Consider the following 22,090-nt stretch of genomic DNA (forward strand, 5'->3'; position numbering starts at 1 on the left):
CAAATTAAATGTCCCTACAGAAAAAAAGCGCACCAAATTAAAAGAAAACCTCCACCCTCTCCAACAAGACATGTAGGCTATGGAAAGTTAGACATTCTTGAAGTATTCGTTCACTAATTTTTGATTATTAAATGTGAAAATAAATACAATGAATGTTGCCACCATCTTCGTATTCAGCCAAATCTTTTCAATTCATCAATCAATAAAAGCAAAGGGTATTGCCAAATCAAATGAGCGATTGCACACTTACTAACGACTTAATGTAAAAAAAAAAAAAAAAAAAAAAAAAAAAGTGTTCACTGTTAATTTCAATGCAAATTAAGTTAATAAAAGTTGGGAAGGTTGGATGTCATGTTTTACAGAAGATGAAGAGAGGATCATTACACGACAATGAAATATTATGGCATGTTTTTGTAAACATGGAAAATAACAAATGTGTTGGGAACTGCAAAATGATCTTTCATCTGCTCACCTGCTGGCTCTCAAAGGTCCAGGTGCTGTCGGGTAAAGACGCATCCAGGACACTGATCACCTCCTTAAAGTCAGTGGTGCTGCTGGGTTTAATCAGAGTGAAGTCACTGTACTCTGACATTGGAGACATACAGGACCTGAAGGACTGACTCTGAGACAACATGTCTCCTCCCAGGACCTCCACGTACTTTATAGGTCCATCAGTGTTGAGCTGAATCTGCAGGTTTCTGTTGGGGTTCTTGTAATCATCACAGTCGCTCCGTCTCATGCAGCAACTACCGCTGCTTCTGCTGCTCCTCATGCATTTCACCGCTAAGATGAGGAAAGTGAGCAGAGACAGCACGGACACCGAGGCCAGAGACAGAATCAGATAAAGGGTGATTCTCCCAGTTTTCTTGCTGGGCTCGGCCGCTTTGTGTCGGAGGTCTAAGATGGGCTCATGGAGAGCGTCCTCCAGCAGGATGGACACCGTGACGGTGGAGGACTGGACCGGTTCCCCGTCGTCCTTGATCTCTATGAGCAGCCTCTGAGAGGAGTCGTCCTGCTCGGACACAGCGCGTTTAGTCCTCACCTCCCCTGTGTACAGATTGACGGTGAACAGAGAAGCGTCTGTGGCCTCTGCCAGTTTGTACGAGACCCAGGCGTTATGGCCCGAGTCGGCGTCCACGGCCGTCACCTTAGTGACCAGGTGACCCGCTTTAGCGGAGCGGGGCATCCTCTGATGAGAGAGGGAGCCCAGGGCAGCGGAGGAGGGGTAAATAACAGCGGGGGCGTTGTCGTTCTGGTCCAGGATAAAAACATGGACAGTGGCGTTGCTGCTGAGAGACGGAGAGCCCTGATCCTTTGCCTGAACCTGAATCTGAAACACCTTCAGTTTCTCATAGTCAAACGAGTGCATGCTGTAGATGCTGCCGTTATCTGAGTTAATGTAAACATACGACGAGACAGAAACGTCCTGCACTTTAGAGTCCAGTATAGAGTAAGAGATTTTAGCGTTTTCACCAAAGTCCAGGTCAGAGGCTGATACTGAGTACAGTATAGATCCTGGTACCCCGTTCTCCTTTAAATAGACATTATAGGATGGCTGAGAGAATACAGGATGGTTGTCATTCACATCAGTGATGCTGACTGGTATAGTTTTCTTACTGGACAGAGGAGGAGAGCCTGAGTCAGTGGCTGTTATCTCAATGTTATACTCTGAGAACCTCTCTCTGTCTAGAGAACCACTGGTAACCAGTGCGTAATTATTAGAAAAAGAAGGTTTAAGAGTAAAGGGAGAACCTTTGGGAAGTTTTAACGTCACTTTACCGTTATCACCTGAATCAAGGTCACGGACACCGAGCAAAGCCACCACTGTGCCACTACGAGAGTCTTCGGGCACAGATGTGGGTTTTGAAGTCAGCACAATTTCTGGAGCATTGTCATTCACGTCTAAAACATCCACCTGCACACTGCAGTGACCCTCCATTTTGGGAAAACCTTTGTCTTTGGCACTGACGTCTATTCGATATGAAGTTTGGTCTTCGTGGTCTAATTGTTGTTTAAGATATATGTCTCCAGTTACAGCATCTATATGAAACAATGACAACACCGATGGTGGTGTGTGTATGCCAAGCGAGTACTCAATCTCTCCATTTGGACCCTCATCTATGTCTGTTGCTTTGGTTGTAATTAAAAAAGAGCCATTTGACGTATTTTCTTGAACAGCAATTTTATAAAATGTATTTTCGAATAATGGCACATTATCATTTATATCAAGTACAGTTATAGTTATCTTTGAGGTTCCAGACTTGTCCGGGTTTCCTCCGTCCATAGCAGTAAGAAATAAATTATGAACTGCTTTTTTCTCCCGATCTAATGATTTATTTAACACTAGTTCTGGTATTTTCCTACCATTTTCAATTTCTTTTACTTTTAAAACAAAGCATTCGTCTTTGCTTAAAGTGTAGGTCTTTAATCCATTGCTCCCAACATCTGGATCCTCTGCACTCTCTAAGGGAAAACGCACACCTACAACGGTGGATTCAGCTATTTCTATTACATGATCGCTTTTGAGAAAATTGGGAGCGTTGTCATTTACGTCTCTTATTTCCACTTCTATCCGGTGTAACTGTAACGGGTTCTCTATCACAACCTGCAGAGACAGAACACAGCTGGGGCTTTGTCCACATAAAGCCTCTCTGTCTATTCTGTCATTCACCACCAGTTCGCCCTTCCCCGCATCCACACTGAAATACTGCTCACCAGCCTCAGAGGCGACTCGGAGCTTACGGTCAAAAATATCTGAAAGTCCCAAACCCAGATCTTTTGCTAGATTTCCTACGACAGAACCTCGCTCCAGCTCCTCTGGGATGCTGTATCGAGTCTGTCCGTGTATTGTAGTCCACAAGAGAAAGAAATGATGCCACCAAAGCGCCTGCCATCTCCAGTCTCGATATCCCATTGTCTTTGTCATTCCTGCTGGTCCGTTAAAATATGTTATTTCCCATCGACGTATCGTTTAGAGCAAATAGGTTAATGTGAACATCCATTAACGATAATCTTGCTGTACTCCAAAGATAGCAATACATCCCGAGATGTAAATAAAAAAAATCACATCATTTTATCGAAGTGTTTAAGCGCATCCTCCTCTCATCTCTGATCGGAGCAATGCACTGGCTACAATGGTGAGGATGGATGGGGGAGGGAGTAGATCTCTTTGTACAACTCGTAATGCTATTGGTGCACAGCATCTAACCTATATCCAATAAGCTCGAGACAGAAATGAGTTACAGACCCAGCAGGGTAAGTGTAGAATGTATGAAATGGCACAATGAGGTGCTTCTCGTCAATCATTAAATGATATCCAAGGCGTATATTTAAAACAGCTTTTTTTCCCTTCTCCTGATTGCTGGTTAATATTCTATCAATTTTTGTAATTTTATTTTTTGTGCATTTTCCAGGATTACATTCATACAAATTTTTCAATATGTTTAAAATCAAATTCAAACCCAAATAAAAACGGAATGGCCGTCGCATTGCTTTCTGAGAGATTAAAGATAGATTACAACAATCACTGATACATCCTCCAAAATGATAGGAACTGGTCTATACTGAGTCAATAAAATCAAATAATTAGAAATGTCCTCTTATGAAAGCCCTATAGCAACCAATAGCCTGATAGAGTAATGCTTAAGTAGCATGTGTCAAAATGATACATGGGCTAACATTCACCCATAACAAGATGCCTTTGATTATATTTTTCACATAGTGGTTTGTGGGGAAAATAAATAATTATTTGAGCCTGAAATTGACAATGTTGAGATCGTAAAAAAGAAGAAAAGACATCGGAAAGGAACGTTGATGCTTTGATTTTCTTTAGCCTGTATGGATTAGAGTGGGTGATGCTTAAAATCCTTTCGTGAATTAAATTAAAAAACCCCAGACAATAACACACGAGAAATGACAATGAATCCCTCGCGAGAATTTATACATAAAATATTATTTCACTGTTTGCTCACCTGCTGGCTCTCAAAGGTCCAGGTGCTGTCGGGTAAAGACGCATCCAGGACACTGATCACCTCCTTAAAGTCAGTGGTGCTGCTGGGTTTAATCAGAGTGAAGTCACTGTACTCTGACATCGGAGACATACAGGACCTGAAGGACTGACTCTGAGACAACATGTCTCCTCCCAGGACCTCCACGTACTTTATAGGTCCGTCAGTGTTGAGCTGAATCTGCAGGTTTCTGTTGGGGTTCTTGTAATCATCACAGTCGCTCCGTCTCATGCAGCAACTACCGCTGCTTCTGCTGCTCCTCATGCATTTCACCGCTAAGATGAGGAAAGTGAGCAGAGACAGCACGGACACCGAGGCCAGAGACAGAATCAGATAAAGGGTGATTCTCCCAGTTTTCTTGCTGGGCTCGGCCGCTTTGTGTCGGAGGTCTAAGATGGGCTCATGGAGAGCGTCCTCCAGCAGGATGGACACCGTGACGGTGGAGGACTGGACCGGTTCCCCGTCGTCCTTGATCTCTATGAGCAGCCTCTGAGAGGAGTCGTCCTGCTCGGACACAGCGCGTTTAGTCCTCACCTCCCCTGTGTACAGATTGACGGTGAACAGAGAGGCGTCTGTGGCCTCTGCCAGTTTGTAGGAGACCCAGGCGTTATGGCCCGAGTCGGCGTCCACGGCCGTCACCTTAGTGACCAGGTGACCCGCTTTAGCGGAGCGGGGCATCCTCTGATGAGAGAGGGAGCCCAGGGCAGCGGAGGAGGGGTAAATAACAGCGGGGGCGTTGTCGTTCTGGTCCAGGATAAAAACATGGACAGTGGCGTTGCTGCTGAGAGACGGAGAGCCCTGATCCTTTGCCTGAACCTGAATCTGAAACACCTTCAGTTTCTCATAGTCAAACGAGTGCATGCTGTAGATGCTGCCGTTATCTGAGTTAATGTAAACATACGACGACACAGAAACGTCCTGCACTTTAGAGTCCAGTATAGAGTAAGAGATTTTAGCGTTTTCACCAAAGTCCAGGTCAGAGGCTGATACTGAGTACAGTATAGATCCTGGTACCCCGTTCTCCTTTAAATAGACATTATAGGAGGGCTGAGAGAATACAGGAGGGTTGTCATTCACATCACTGATGCTGACTGGTATAGTTTTCTTACTGGACAGAGGAGGAGAGCCTGAATCAGTGGCTGTTATCTCAATGTTATACTCGGAGAACCTCTCTCTGTCTAGAGATCCACTGGTAACCAGTTCATAATTATTAGAAAATGATGGTTTAAGAGCGAACGGAAAATGTTTGGGAAGCCGTAGACTCACTTTACCGTTAGAACCAGAGTCAAGGTCTCGAGCACCGATCAAAGCCACTACTGTGCCACTTTTTGCGTCCTCACGCACTGGACTGGGTTTTGAAGTGAGAACAATTTCTGGAGCGTTATCATTTACGTCCTCAACATCTAGCTGTACACGACAGTGACCCTCCATTTCGGGGACACCTTTGTCTTTAGCAGTTATATCGATAAGATACGATTTATACCTTTCATAATCTAATGATCCTTTTAATACAATTTCTCCTGTTATGTCGTTTATTTCAAATGTTGATAACACAAAGTCTGGGGTGCGGGACCCGAAATAGTATTTCACTTCACCATTAAGACCATCGTCAGCATCTGTCGCTGTAAGTTTTATTACAAACGTTCCCTTAGTGCTGTTCTCCTTTAAAGATACTTTGTATTCATTTTCGTTAAACACTGGAAAATTGTCGTTAATATCAAGCACAGTAATGGTGATCTTACACGTTCCCGATGTCACTGGGTTTCCTCCATCTAATGCTGTCAACAACAGATGATGGACAGCGTTATTTTCTCGGTCTAATGGTTTTTCTAATACTAACTCTGGCACGGCTTTTCCGTTTTTCGTGTCTTTAAACTTTAGAGAAAAATAATCATTTTTGCTAAGAGCGTATGTTTTTAAAGAATTGGCTCCAACATCTGGGTCTTCTGCACTCTCCAAAGGAAAGCGTTTGCCAAGCGCAACGGATTCTGGTATTTTAAGGCTGATCTCCTGTGTAAGAAAACGAGGTGAATTGTCATTTATGTCTCTTATTTCCACTTCAAATCGATGAGACTGCAAAGGATTTTCAACAACTACTTGCAGAGGTAGAACACAGCTGGCGCTTTGTCCACATAAAGCCTCTCTGTCTATCCTGTCATTCACCACCAGCTCGCCCTTCCCCGCATCCACACTGAAATACTGCTCACCAGCCTCAGAGGCGACTCGCATTTTACGGTCAAAAATGTCAGATAATCCCAGACCCAGATCTTTGGCCAGATTTCCTACCACAGAACCCTGTTTTAGTTCCTCTGGGATGCTGTAACGAGTCTGCCCGTCTATTGTAGTCCACAAGAGAAAGAAATGATGCCACCAAAGCGCCTGCCATCTCCAGTCTCGGTATCCCATTCTCTTTGTCATCCTTGGTCCGTTATAGCACATTAATTCCAATCGGGATATAATTTATAGCGGTACTGGAATCCTTGACAGTAGGAAAAAATCCCAAACAAACGGCATCACAGTGTGCAAGCATGGTTGAAAGCTGATTTTTCTTGTTTAAATCTTAGAAAACGTGAACGCATTGCTGTCTCTCCCCCAGCTCATCGCATTCTAAGTGTTACAGCGCAGAGGCTGCAGGGGGGCAGGGAGTAGATTGCTTTGTACAGTCCTGAATCCTATTGGTGCACAGCATCCATATCTACCATCCAATAAGAGGGGAACAGATCGACACTCTTAAAGTGGCAGCAAATATTCTCTCTCTGTGCCTTCTTCTGAGTGAGTATGACACATATCTGATATGGAAAAATACCTGGTATCTTATAATTATCACAAATAAAGTGGAAATTGATCATGCATCACGGGAAAATGCTCAAACATAATAAACACTGAATATTTATCTCGTCTCAATGTGAGTGTGAACAATTATAGCCCCAGTACATTCACAATGTTATAACGCTACACAACATTAGCCACGTCTCACAGTCGCTGTCCGCTCTAATGGTGCTGAATTGTTCCAATGTGTTTGTGTAACACTACATTTTCACATGCCTGAAAACCGGCATTTTATTGTTTCAGTGGCATCAAAAACATTCCTATTTTCTTTCCAACAATGAAATCGAAATTTATGAAAGAGACATGCAAAACGTTGTTTGTGTTATGAAAACAATGTTTACCAGCCAGGAGACTGCTGATGATTTGATGGATAGACGGATGAATTATATGATTAAATCTTCTACACAATAAAATGGCTATGATGTTTACATCGTCATGATTACAATTCACTGCTGTTTCCTGCTCACCTGCTGGCTCTCAAAGGTCCAGGTGCTGTCGGGTAAAGACGCATCCAGGACACTGATCACCTCCTTAAAGTCAGTGGTGCTGCTGGGTTTAATCAGAGTGAAGTCACTGTACTCTGACATTGGAGACATACAGGACCTGAAGGACTGACTCTGAGACAACATGTCTCCTCCCAGGACCTCCACGTACTTTATAGGTCCATCAGTGTTGAGCTGAATCTGCAGGTTTCTGTTGGGGTTCTTGTAATCATCACAGTCGCTCCGTCTCATGCAGCAACTACCGCTGCTTCTGCTGCTCCTCATGCATTTCACCGCTAAGATGAGGAAAGTGAGCAGAGACAGCACGGACACCGAGGCCAGAGACAGAATCAGATAAAGGGTGATTCTCCCAGTTTTCTTGCTAGGCTCGGCCGCTTTGTGTCGGAGGTCTAAGATGGGCTCATGGAGAGCGTCCTCCAGCAGGATGGACACCGTGACGGTGGAGGACTGGACCGGTTCCCCGTCGTCCTTGATCTCTATGAGCAGCCTCTGAGAGGAGTCGTCCTGCTCGGACACAGCGCGTTTAGTCCTCACCTCCCCTGTGTACAGATTGACGGTGAACAGAGAAGCGTCTGTGGCCTCTGCCAGTTTGTACGAGACCCAGGCGTTATGGCCCGAGTCGGCGTCCACGGCCGTCACCTTAGTGACCAGGTGACCCGCTTTAGCGGAGCGGGGCATCCTCTGATGAGAGAGGGAGCCCAGGGCAGCGGAGGAGGGGTAAATAACAGCGGGGGCGTTGTCGTTCTGGTCCAGGATAAAAACATGGACAGTGGCGTTGCTGCTGAGAGACGGAGAGCCCTGATCCTTTGCCTGAACCTGAATCTGAAACACCTTCAGTTTCTCATAGTCAAACGAGTGCATGCTGTAGATGCTGCCGTTATCTGAGTTAATGTAAACATACGACGAGACAGAAACGTCCTGCACTTTAGAGTCCAGTATAGAGTAAGAGATTTTAGCGTTTTCACCAAAGTCCAGGTCAGAAGCTGATACTGAGTACAGTATAGATCCTGGTACCCCGTTCTCCTTTAAATAGACATTATAGGAGGGCTGAGAGAATACAGGAGGGTTGTCGTTCACATCAGCGATGCTAACTGGTATAGTTTTCTTACTGGACAGAGGAGGAGAGCCTGAGTCAGTGGCTGTTATCTCAATGTTATATTCGGAAATATTTTCTCTATCTAAAATTCCTCTGGTAACAAGTGCGTAGTTTCGTGAGAACGATGGTTTCAGGGCAAACTGAGATTTCTTAGGGAGCTGCAGTGTTACTTTACCATTATCACCAGAGTCAAGATCTCGAGCACTGAGCAAAGCAACCACGGTGCCATCAGGCGAGTCTTCGCGCACTGGTTTTGGATGAGAGGTGAGTATTATTTCTGGGGGATTATCGTTGACATCTAAAACTTCAACATGCACAGTACAGTGCCCCTCCATTCTCGGAATGCCTTTGTCTTTTGCACTTATGTCTATTTCATAATTTGAAGTTGATTCAAAATCTAATTTTCCTTTAAGAAAAATAGCTCCCGATACTGGATCAATACTAAAAACAGAGAGAACAGTGTCTGATGTGTGCGCTCCAAACGAGTATTCTATTTCTCCGTTTTGACCATCGTCCATATCTGATGCTTTCGTTTGTGCAATCAATGCACCTTCTGCAATATTTTCATTAACAGACACTTTATATAAATTTTTCTCAAAAGCTGGAACGTTATCGTTGTTGTCAAGAACTTTGATAGATATTTGAGAGGTTCCTGATCTCATTGGATTGCCTCCATCTAGAGCTGTCAACGAAAGCTGATGGAGAGCATTTTTCTCTCGGTCTAAAAGTTTTGATAAAACCAGTTCAGGGACTTTTCTACCACCGGCAACCTCTTTAATTCTAATATTAAAACAGTCGTCTTTACTGAGAGTGTATGATTTCAATGAATTACTGCCCACATCTGGGTCTATGGCGCTTTCTAATGGGAACCGAACACCTACAACTGTAGATTCAGCTATCTCCAATGTGATATCATTTGATGGGAATCTGGGCGAATTATCATTAATGTCTTGTATTTCAACTTCAACTCGAAAAAGTTGTAAAGGATCTTCAATTACAACCTGCAAAGGCAACACACAGCTGGCGCTTTGTCCACATAAAGCCTCTCTGTCTATCCTGTCATTCACCACCAGCTCGCCCTTCCCCGCGTCCACACTGAAATACTGCTCACCAGCCTCAGAGGCGACTCGCAGTTTACGGTCAAAAATCTCAGATAATCCCAGACCCAGATCTCTGGCTAGATTTCCTACCACAGAACCCTGTTTTAGTTCCTCTGGGATGCTGTAACGAGTCTGTCCGTCTATTGTAGTCCACAAGAGAAAGAAATGATGCCACCAAAGCGCCTGCAATCTCCAGTCTCTGTATCCCATTCTCTTTGTCATCTCTGGTCCGTTATAACACATTACTTCCAGTCGACACAGTGCATAGAAAAATCATATAATCCATCATCGCAGGTATTATTCCTATGGAACAGTTATCCCAAATTGCTGAGCATGGATGTGAACCAAAAAATAATATTTTCATGTTGTAAAACACGAGCTCATATCTCTGTCTCCTCTGGCTCTGTGCGGTATAAGTGTTACAGCGCAGAGGCTGCAGGGGGGCAGGGAGTAGATCTCTTTGTACAGTCCTGAATCCTATTGGTGCACAGCATCCATATCCACCATCCAATAAGAGGGGAACAGATCGACACTCTTAAAGACACAGAGTCGATTGTGCCTGTTCTCCTTCACTCAGAGCAAAGGCAGTTAATCTGAGGGTTTTGGGATGTGAAGGAATGAAAAGAAAAGAAAGAGAGGAGATTCGTCTGGATAAAGTAACGTCAGGTGTACAACCACTAGGCTCCACAGTATAAGGTGTGGAGGCAGAGCAAACGCTCATACAGTTAAATCACAAGGCAATGTTGTAAGCATCACTATGTCCCACCTAGAGTCGCTGTCCAATTCAGTGGTGCTGAAACGTAAACGGTATTTGCAGATGTCTTGAACACACTTATATTAGCCTACAACTGTCTGCTTGTGAACAGTCTGCCAATCATGTTTTTCAGAATTTGATAGATAGATAGATAGATAGATAGATAGATAGATAGATAGATAGATAGATAGATAGATAGATAGATAGATAGATAGATAGATAGATAGATAGATAGATAGATAAGGGTTACAGACTATGATATGACTCTTCCTTGCACCACAGCATAGCTGTGATGTAAATTTTCACCAGATAAATGATTGTTTTCATCTCACCTGCTGGCTCTCAAAGGTCCAGGTGCTGTCGGGTAAAGACGCATCCAGGACACTGATCACCTCCTTAAAGTCAGTGGTGCTGCTGGGTTTAATCAGAGTGAAGTCACTGTACTCTGACATCGGAGACATACAGGACCTGAAGGACTGACTCTGAGACAACATGTCTCCTCCCAGGACCTCCACGTACTTTATAGGTCCGTCAGTGTTGAGCTGAATCTGCAGGTTTCTGTTGGGGTTCTTGTAATCATCACAGTCGCTCCGTCTCATGCAGCAACTACCGCTGCTTCTGCTGCTCCTCATGCATTTCACCGCTAAGATGAGGAAAGTGAGCAGAGACAGCACGGACACCGAGGCCAGAGACAGAATCAGATAAAGGGTGATTCTCCCAGTTTTCTTGCTGGGCTCGGCCGCTTTGTGTCGGAGGTCTAAGATGGGCTCATGGAGAGCGTCCTCCAGCAGGATGGACACCGTGACGGTGGAGGACTGGACCGGTTCCCCGTCGTCCTTGATCTCTATGAGCAGCCTCTGAGAGGAGTCGTCCTGCTCGGACACAGCGCGTTTAGTCCTCACCTCCCCTGTGTACAGATTGACGGTGAACAGAGAGGCGTCTGTGGCCTCTGCCAGTTTGTAGGAGACCCAGGCGTTATGGCCCGAGTCGGCGTCCACGGCCGTCACCTTAGTGACCAGGTGACCCGCTTTAGCGGAGCGGGGCATCCTCTGATGAGAGAGGGAGCCCAGGGCAGCGGAGGAGGGGTAAATAACAGCGGGGGCGTTGTCGTTCTGGTCCAGGATAAAAACATGGACAGTGGCGTTGCTGCTGAGAGACGGAGAGCCCTGATCCTTTGCCTGAACCTGAATCTGAAACACCTTCAGTTTCTCATAGTCAAACGAGTGCATGCTGTAGATGCTGCCGTTATCTGAGTTAATGTAAACATACGACGAGACAGAAACGTCCTGCACTTTAGAGTCCAGTATAGAGTAAGAGATTTTAGCGTTTTCACCAAAGTCCAGGTCAGAAGCTGATACTGAGCATAAAATCCTCCCAGGGGGATTGTTCTCTTTTACATAAACGACGTAAGAAGTCTGGGAGAAAACTGGTGGGTTGTCATTTACATCTAATAATTCCACGAGTATTACTTTTTCACTCGACAGAGGGGGTTTTCCAGAATCAGTAGCACTTATCTTTACTTTATAATGGCCATTTTTTTCACGGTCAAGTCGCCCATTCGTCACTAATGAATAATGATTAGATACGGATGGATTTAACTTGAAGGGGTATTTGGAAGACACGGTCAACGTAACCTTGCCGTTGTCACCTGAATCTGGGTCTTTTGCACTAATCAATGCAATAACTGTTCCAATGGCAGAATCCTCTGGCACAGGTGTTGTTAAAGACGTCACTATTATTTCAGGAACATTGTCATTGATGTCAACTATTTTAATTTCGACACTACAATGGCCATCCATCTGAGGGTTGCCTTTGTCTTTAGCAATTATGTCAAATCTGTGTAAAGAGTTTGTTTCATGGTCTAAAATTCCCTTGACAACAATAGACCCAGTAGAGGGTTCGATGTCAAATAATGACAAAATTAAATCCGTAGTTTGCTCAGCAAAGAAATATTCAATTTCTCCATTCAGTCCCTCATCTGCATCTGTAGCCTTCACTTGTAGTATTTCAGATCCAGGTGTTGCCTTTTCGCTGATATTGGTCTCATATACCTGTTTCTCAAATTGTGGAGCATTGTCATTGTTGTCAAGTACTATGACTTTTATTTCAGATGTTCCTGAGCGCACCGGATCTCCGCCATCTACAGCGGTGAGGACGAGATTATGTACAGACAGCTTTTCTCGATCAAGAGGTTTTTCTAGAACCAGTTCAGGGATTTTTCTACCGTCCTTGTGGTTTTTAACAGTCAACTTGAAGTTGTCGTTTTTGCTTATGAGGTATGAACGTACAGAATTAGTGCCAACATCTGGATCCTGTGCACTTTCTAGAGGAAATCGCGCGCCTGGATTTACCAACTCTGCAATTTTCAATACTTTCTCTTTAGTCAGAAAACTAGGAGAATTATCATTTGTATCCTGTATTTCAATTTCGACTCTGTGTAGCTGAAGAGGGTTATCTATAACCAGCTCCAAAGGCAACAAACATGACGGTCTTTGTCCACACAGCTCCTCCCTATCTATCCTGTCACTCACCACCAGTTCTCCCTTTCCTAAATCGACACTAAAAAACTGTTTCCCAGATTCCGAGGTTATCCGCAATTTTCGTCGATACAGTTCAGATACAACCAAACCCAAATCTTTGGCTAGATTTCCTACCACAGCGCCCTGTTTCACCTCCTCCGGGATGCTGTAGCGAGTCTGTCCATCTATTGTACTCCACAACAGAAAGAAATTATACCACCATAAAAAGACCTGCCATGCAGGCAGTTTGTTCCTCATTATTCCTCGTTCCATAAATCCCATATCTTCTTACTCCAATCCAAATTTCCTAAATCATTAAGTAGAGAAGATCTATAATCCAATGTAAATGCGTCCACATACATAACAGTGACAGTCATGCTTTGTGTCTGCATATCCTCCCCCTCCAGTGCGGAACATTGCAATGGTTAAGACGGCGAAGCTACTCGGTAAGACGGAGTAGATCCCTTTGTACAGCTCTGGTTGCTATTGGTGGAATAAATATACCCACTACCACCAATCGTGGAAGTGAATATCTACAGAGCAGTGACGTATGATCACACAAAAAAACCCTCTGGTTTCCATGATTCTTGTTATATGAGCTGTCCTTAGATACTACTCACAACGCCTCTGCATTATCCCAAAAGACTTAATAAAATAAAATACAAAATCTAATACTAATGTAACAATCTCCCCGTTACCTATTATATTGTTTAAATATTGTGACTATAAATAAAAAATGTTAAACACAAGACAGGTTGAAATATAATGACTACACAGCATACAAAATATAAATAATAAGCTGTAGACAATAGATGACTAGTACATGGTCTTGAATATAACTGAAAGACTGACCACTGTAAGCCATATAATTCTTTGTCCTTAATCCATCTGTGCTCTTCCCACTATCTACCTGCATGCATGCACATGCCAGAGTGGCTGACAAGGCTCTTCGTTGCCTTCCTGTGGCCAGAGAAAGACAGTGCAGCCTACACACACGTCATGACGTGTTCACAGTTCTGAACAAGCCACAGATAAATAATTCTATCAGCAGCCAACGTGAAATACCCGTATGGAGGTCTGTAGAGCAAACGAAAAGGGAGGGGGAGCTCAGATGAGGTAGTCTCTCTCTCCCCTCTCTATGTCTCTCTCTCACACACCCACCCAGAACGCATTATTTACCAAAATATCATCGTACATTTTACCGACAGATTAGTGTTATACTACAATTTACAACGGTCAAATTATTTTAAAAACCATGCCTATAGTATTACAATGCAATGTGCCTGTGTGGCTGCGGGCATAATACGCTCACACATAAAATGATAATACATTTCAGAGGTAAATCTATCCGACACAATTTATGTAAATCAACATGAAAAACAAACATAAATGCAGGTTTTCATCTGCTTTAAAGGGAGGTGGGCGACAGAGGGAGATGTAGAGAGAGAGGCAGAGTGAGAGACAGCGCGAGGGAGGGGGAGAGCGCTGAGGCTGCTTTCAGCACCACGGAGGTGGACAGCGCCACACAGGCGGCCGGCAGCTGCTGCTGCAAGAGAACGGGTAGAGGCACAGGCTCTCACTGAAGACAGATCCAGGAGGGGGGGGGAATTAACACCCTCACTCTTTTACTAACGGGATACAGGAATACGCACAAAATTATATAATGCCAGAAGCACTAGTTATTAGTGTCTTTTTTTGTTTACTGCTGTGAAGTGTCTTTTTTTGTTTACTGCTGTGAACGCAGGGCTTAGGTGAAAGCTCGAAAATATAGTCACACTTATAAGGATACAATATATGAAAATATGTGATTCTAATGATATAGCTACAACAGGGAAGATAAGTTAGGATTAAATTGTAAAGGCAGCAATGCTACATTTAAGTATTAACGATTTTTTAAATGTTATTTATTAGTTCAGACTATTTATAGGCACGATGAATCAACAAGCTTATTGCTAATGCACATATTTATAAGCATAGCACACATTTTTCATCACACTTAAAATTTTAAGACATACTTGATAGTGTATGTGTTAACAGTACACAGTGCTTCCTTTTAACTCAAGCTTATGGATATTTTATCAGGATAAAAACAAGAGGCATTCAGTTTGTCTTCGTATTTATCTATATTTCGTCCTGTACAGACTGGACCATTATGCTTTAACATCCTGGACAGGTGACCACTATATTACAGGATTAACTGTACAAACATTAACACAGGGTGATAATAACATTTGCACAATGACACACTGCCAGTTGGCCAGTGTATATGAAAGTACTGTTGGCAGAGATGGACAGAGTACTCGACCCCAGTACTTGAGTAAGAGTACAAATACTACTGGTCAAAATTTATTCCGTTACAAGTAAAAGTAGCTCAGTCAACATGTTACTCAAGTAAGAGTAAAAAAGTACTTGCTTTTAAAGGTACTTAAGTATCCAAAAGTACATGCTTTTAAATTTACTTTAAGTAAAAAATAAGAGTAAGAGTACATTTCTTATTTTTCACATCAATGAATTACTATACTTTTTTCTAAATTAATTTAAGGACCTTTTAACTCTTGTTTCTCAGAATTAACTCTTTGAAACCACCTGCACTGATGTGCTTGCTTTTAGGGGTTAGGGTCTCCTTCTTTGACAAACACAGCTTGTGTTCAATAGTATTTTAGAAAAAAAAAGAGCAGACCTGAAAGTAACAAGTAAATTTACCCCACCACTGACTGTGGGGTGATAACTGTCAGAACTACTGTGCCTAGCCCCATCTTCCTAGTTGTTGATAAAAATCAACATGACTATGCTAACTAACTTTTGGTTAGTATTGAAAATGAGTAGGATAAAGGTTACATGTGAAGTGACATGCAGTGATGCAATTCAATAGAAGAGGCCAATAAAAACTATGAATTATAAACAGCATAGGTTTTGTTTGTTACATTAGTTATCTGGTATTGTTTCAAAGCTGTAGTGGGTGGTGTTGTTGTTGGTCTGTATTATATAAGTTTTGACTTGTCTTTGTCTACTTGATTTAGGGCAAATGTGGTGCTGTGGTGGCCCAGTGATCAGTGAGGGCAGGTTAGATAACCTGAACACCTCACTGTATAACAACACAATTCAACAGCATCACAAAATACACCCCCCAAATAAACACCCCTTGGAAACATTTTAAACAAAAAGTGGACATGTGTGCATTTATGTTTTCAACATTAAACTGTTGAACCCAAAAGACTGGTAACTATGCCTGGAACAACTCAAGAGCACAGCGTCTTGCCTGTGTTTAAACAGTTGTTGCTTATATGTTCAAATACTGCAGGTAGCTTTATGATGTCTTCTCCATGTTATATGTTTGTATTACATAGTTTGTATTTTTCTATACATTGTTGGCCATAAAGTTGGAATAATTGTGTTTTCAGACACATTGCTCTTTTTTCCCCCCCAACTTTATTTATAAAGCCTTTTGAACATTTTAGACAGACAGTGTGGTGGACAGCACCAGCCACAAGGGTACAAAACAGGCATCGATTATCACCCCACTGCTCTTTTTATTCCTATTTATACAAATCAGTATCACCTTGACCAGGTGCAATGACTGTATACTGAGTCCGAGTTACCAGTTTTGAAAAGATATTCACATTATCTATCAAGAATAAATCTCATTGTCAGAATCATTTAATGAGAGGAGTATTAAAAAAACATTGTATTCCAACTTTGTGGGCAACAGTGCATATATAAATATATGCACAACAATATTTCATATAATGACTGTGATGTCAAGCTCTCTGATTGCCGATATAAGAGCACCAAATCGAAGCCTAAAATTCAAGACCGAGCTGGACAGTACTCACTGCACCTTAATTCAGGCATGAGTTACTTTAACAGTTGGCCTTTCCTGCTAATACTTTTCTTAAGCCTTGTAAGCCAGTTAGTATGGAGAGCTATCTGACTGTTAAAATGTGTTGTTGAAATGTAGTGAAATACTTTTTCAGCAACCTAAAATAAAGTTATGTATAAATGTGCTAAACCGCTGATTCCAAATATTTTCAAAAAGTTAAAGTTGCCATCTGATACCCAGAGAAAGATTTTAATTGTAAAATGTAAATTGTGACAATGTGATGTCAAGTGTAATCCAGATAAACAAACACATCATGTTTTAAGCATCAAGGCACTGACACTGTCACTCCTCATCTGATGTTAACAAAAGGTCTGTCCATCAACACCTGGTTGATGTTGTCATCAGTGGTGCTAGATGTTTTGTGAGGTGTGTTAACATGTCTGTTGCTTGTGGAAAATCTGATTAACTGCTTGACTCAGAGCCAATGTGTGATATTTATGAACTGTAGCGACTGCTGTGGTTTGTGTCATATAACTGTTTGGTGATCTAGAGCATGATGTTCAGCTGCCAGTGCATTAGTAATCTGTCTTCATGAAAGATTGCACTATGTGTGTGTGTTTCATTGTTTGAACAATGGTGATAAAAAACTATTTCTTACCTTATTTGGTGATTCAGGATTTAGTAGGAGTCAGGGAGGAAACAGGAACAACATCAGGCAACAAGGGGGGTAACATGAAAGAGAAAAAAAGACAGAAAGGACATCGGTTAGACTGGTGGCCAGAAAACAGAGTCTGGCTTCGGGAAGTGCAGTAACCAACATACTTACCATGGGTCTCACACAACAAAGGAGGTTGTGATTATGTGTGTTGATTTTACAGTCTGTGCAATATCTGTTTATTCTGCTTGATAATAAACCATTTATCATAACTAGATTGCTCACAGTTGGCTGTGTGTTTACATGAACTGGTAAGATTACAAATGTGGAAACAATTATGCATCACTCGATCTGTAGCTGTGTAAGCCTTAGGCCAGTATAGCACTGACAAGACTGAGTGGCCATCAGCACACACTTTATGCTTTGCAATGCAAACAAATACAAAGATGTTATACAGTAATTTCATATATCATTATAATAACATAACATTTATATCATAGTTAATAGTTAAATAGATATTCACATTGGTCGAGGGATTGTGTGTGTGAGAATGAGCATGAGAGAGAGAGAGAGAGAGAGAGAGAGAGAGAGAGAGAGAGAGAGAGAGAGAGAGAGCGAGAGGATAGAACTTGAGGTGATCTTTTAGTATTGCTGTCCTTGTAAGATGATAATTATTCTAACAAAACACAAAACAAAAACTTTGATATATTTTCTTTCCTTCAGTACAATGAACAAAAAGAGTATTTATAAAGACAGAGGCAGTAGCTCTACCTCAGATAAATGGTAGAGAATGACACTATCACTCCAATGACAAATCACTGTAGCAGCTTTAACAAAATCTTTCTTGTCATGGTTCTACAGTCTGCAGCATTCACTGAATTGTCTACAATAGGTTAGATCATGCCATACACTAGAAACTGAGCACATTAATCAACTCCCTGTTCAAATAGAAGTATATATACTATTATATAAATATGACCACTTCAGCCTAAACCAAAACACTGCACTGCTGCACAAAGCCAGTACCCTCATAACAACAGCAGGGGGCCTCAAGGCGATGCCCTGAGATAAATCCATGCCTTATTAATGAGATTCTCTGATCTGTGACCCTGTGTTTGTCACAGCTGATGTGTGCATGATGGTCTTTGTGAGCGCATATTAAAGCTTCTTTTACTGAGCAAAGAGGGACCTTCTAATATACTGCGTTACTGCAGTCTAGATAAAAATAAATATAGTATATCTTGGATGTGTGAAAAGGAGCAAAGCTCGAGAAATAACATAAGGTCATAAGGATGCTCTATAGAAATACCACACGTGAAATAAACAGGTCACTCAGAAAAACAATGACACAAAGGATTCTACAGCTGTTTTTCTGTTCATATTATATAAATACAGAATTTAGAAAGATGTTGGTTGATTTCAGCCTTTATATTAAACAATGCAATAATCATGGGCACATGGGCTTGTTGAAACAAGGGAAGACAAAACAAACAGGGCAGCACTGATGAGGACAAATATAACAGGCAGCCATGATCCCCCCCTTCGCCCTCCCTTTTCTCCATCATCATCCCCACCCCAGGTCTGAGGGTGCTGCACCTATTTTCTCAAAATAGGGGTGTCTTCTGTCCTCCCAGTAACAAGTACAAAGAACCACCACACACTGGTGGCTGCATCTGCTGCCGACCCCCTGTGGCTCAGTGAAAATGGTACAGTCCTGCCAGTGAGTCAGCTTGTTGCTATGGTAACACATCCAACCTCACTTGCTTGCATCCCACCCTGCTTCCTGCAAGCTGGCAATGGTGGCAAAAAAAGGAGTCACAAAAACAACATGGAGGAGACAAGGAAAAGACAGAGGGAGGACGGAGCGACAGTTTTCACATACACACAAAGACACACACAGGTGTACGGTGATAATACGTTCCTCAGACACAGCACATGTTTATAGACCATATGGCTTTTACAGAGTCACTCAACAAATGGATGTAAAACGCTGCATAGCAGATATTTCCCCTTGTTATCATCATGATGACCTACACAGGGATGAAATGACACAATTTGGTGTTTAATGTCTTTTTATAGACAGGACATAATGTCCTACACTGAGCAATCTCCCACTCCTTTTCTCTCTTTTTCTCTCTGCAGCAGAGTGGTGCAGCTGGAGAGGGGGAGGGGAGGGATGCAGAGAATGAGATCAGGAGAGAAATGGAAGACTGCTACAGACCAAGAACGACTGATGAACAGGAACCCTCCAGTTTCAGCCACAATATTAACAACAGTGACATAAGAAAATTATCAAAGTATTTTTTTATAGAATCACTCAATTAGGATTCAATACATTAATAGAGTTGAGATAATCAATACATGAATGTAATATATTATACAGACAGCTACATTATAAGAATCACCATGTCCACGAGAGACCATGCATTTATGTACTGCATTGATGTTTGTTTTTCCTGTTGAAAAAGACCATGTCTTTATCCTAAATCATGTCATACGTATGAAAGGGGGGGGGGGGGGGGGGGGGGTTTGACAGCTTCTGAGATACAAACACACACATACAATCATGCCCTACCCTGAGAAACATCAAATGTTGTCTCTCAGTCTTTGCAATCTTGACACACTTCGGCCACTGCCCCATATTACAACGTCCCAGGTAATCTCTAGTGTAATCCTATCAGCTAGTACTGACCTCCACACTTCCGCCTCTGGCACAACTGATATCACACATCAAAAGACAACATCATTTGTATATTCTTAAGAAAATATGTCTGTTTTATCTGACATTGTGCAAACTAACATTATGCTTTCTGTCTCTTCAGTTTCCTTGCGAAGGAAACTGTCAACAATGAGTTTTTGTCTGCTATCCATCAATCTAATGCACCTGAAACATTCAATAAAAGGTAATAAACTAGTGAAAGTAGTTCTTGCACAGAGGGGTTATCAGCTAAAAAAACAAGCTCATTTACTTTCAAAAGGTTAAGTATGTGACCCACATCTCCTACCAGTGAGAAGAGCAACCCATCCCAGCAGTTGTCAAGATAACTCCTGTTGCATGGGCTCTGAGCTTTAGTTACATAAGTAAGTTTGTAGTTTACTGTACAGTGTGGAGATACCTTCTGGTGTGAGTCTGAATGACCACACCACATGCACATGCAAACACGCCCACACGCCCACACACACACACCCAGATCCTTACACCAACTACAACCCCACTTGGATCATGAATAAATATCTACAAGAATACCTTGTCCTTACTGACACATCACAGAGAGTCTCTATCAACTTTTACAATAGCGCTATTTAAACAATATATTTGCCATCTTTACATGTCTTGTGTCCTTTCAAACAATATATCACACATGAAAAATGTGTAAGTACTAGAGGCTGCAAAAGGGCTGCAGAACACTGGCAACAAAAGGATGGATGCTTCCTGAAGAGGAGATTACAGCTTTATTTTAAGGATGTGTTTTAGCCTCTTTGTTTAAACAAACAGAACAACAGTCCCAATGGGACAGGCCCCAGCAGTCATCTGTTGGGAAGAGTATGAAGCACTGAACATAAACATATTTGAAAGGAATCTTTTGCACTTTAGCCCCTCGAAGCGATAAAATCTCCCAGAGAAGACACAATACAAATAATTTGATGGGCCACTTCAGAACAACTGTACACAAATTTAAAATCAGGCATCTATGAACTTTATGATTTTTGCTCTTTTCATAAAATGAATTGTGTTGTTCATCTCCTCTGTGGGAAGAACTCACACACCAAGGCCTGCTATCTCAAATATCAACGACAATACAATGAAGGTTTATACATTTACAACACCCCCACACACATACGCACTCACAGCGCACAGTATATTGATGGGCCCCACTGGTGCACACATGGAAACACAGCTGCACACCAGACAGCTTGGCTAAGAGGACGGAACACTAAAACAAGAGCCGAGGTCTGTGGGAACCAGGAGCTCCTGCATGTGATTACAGTTTTGTGGTCAGTATCCGGATTAATAAACTGACAATGGGGGCTTTGCATAGCACGTAAGATGGCTGACGACATCTCCAACACAGGTTTCTTATACAGAAAGATGATATATTAACACACTGAATAAGGTACAGCACATGAAAGAAGCTGAACTGTTTAGGTGGTTGCAAAGATTTCCTGTGAGCTTTGGCCCCTATGGAGACACTGCGGTCAAAAGAATTTATGGTACTCAGTAAAAACGTTTGCAACTATAAACCTGAGAAAATGAGACATAATGGTTCAAACACAGTTGAAACAGGTAAAGGAGACACAGATGTGGGCAGATAATGATGACAGACTACTTCCAGCGGATATGGGGGTTGACTCACTTAACCTTAAAGTCACTAAAAGTTTCTGCTTTGTAGTTTGTCAGCTTCTTTTTTCACACCATGAGCATCGCACAGACTTTACTGCTAAAACACATACACCACACAGAGCGAGCCAACCAGGCTCACTGGTTGATGCTACTTCCTCCAAAACTGGGCAGAACTTAGCAAACATAACTGAAGACAGACTATCCTGAGCCACATCAAACAAGCATTTATTCATCCCGAATGCATCAAGCTAGATGTTTAAGTGAAGCTTAAACTGAAGACAAATGTTGTTTCCATGCGCCAGCTCTGAAAGCACAAAGATATTGCACACCACACATGCATTCATTTCCTCACCACAGGCATCATTATAATGACAGCATTGCTTGTGCCCAGTCGACCACACTGTCACTTTTACCACACAACAAAGGGGAAAACAACTGTATGCATGGCTTTCATTTGCAGCACAC

The 22,090-nt window shown here is 42.3% G+C and overlaps 2 protein-coding genes across 4 annotated transcripts in view; both read right to left on the reverse strand.

Moving 5' to 3' along the window:
• Positions 1-22,090, reverse strand: part of LOC310993089 (protocadherin gamma-C5-like) — a gene marked incomplete at its 5' end in the record, with an annotated part of 337,145 nt that overhangs the window by 29,698 nt on the left and 285,357 nt on the right. The window contains one exon of one of the 3 annotated variants that reach the window (XM_083981352.1): positions 473-2,926. The exons of the other annotated variants lie outside the window; for them this stretch is intronic. Coding sequence (XP_083837478.1) covers positions 473-2,926 — 2,454 coding nt within the window. Of the gene's footprint in view, positions 1-472; positions 2,927-22,090 lie in introns of those variants that run through there. 3 annotated transcript variants of the gene reach the window in all.
• LOC310992859 (uncharacterized protein) lies at positions 3,957-9,778 on the reverse strand (the record flags this gene model as incomplete). Its single annotated transcript, XM_083981086.1, has 2 exons — positions 3,957-6,438; positions 7,287-9,778. 2 exons carry the CDS (start codon positions 9,776-9,778, stop codon positions 3,957-3,959), a joined length of 4,974 nt encoding a protein of 1,657 aa, XP_083837212.1.

This window comes from Trachurus trachurus (genome assembly GCF_905171665.1).
Source record: "Trachurus trachurus genome assembly, chromosome: 10".
NCBI classification, from domain to species: Eukaryota; Metazoa; Chordata; class Actinopteri; order Carangiformes; family Carangidae; genus Trachurus; species Trachurus trachurus.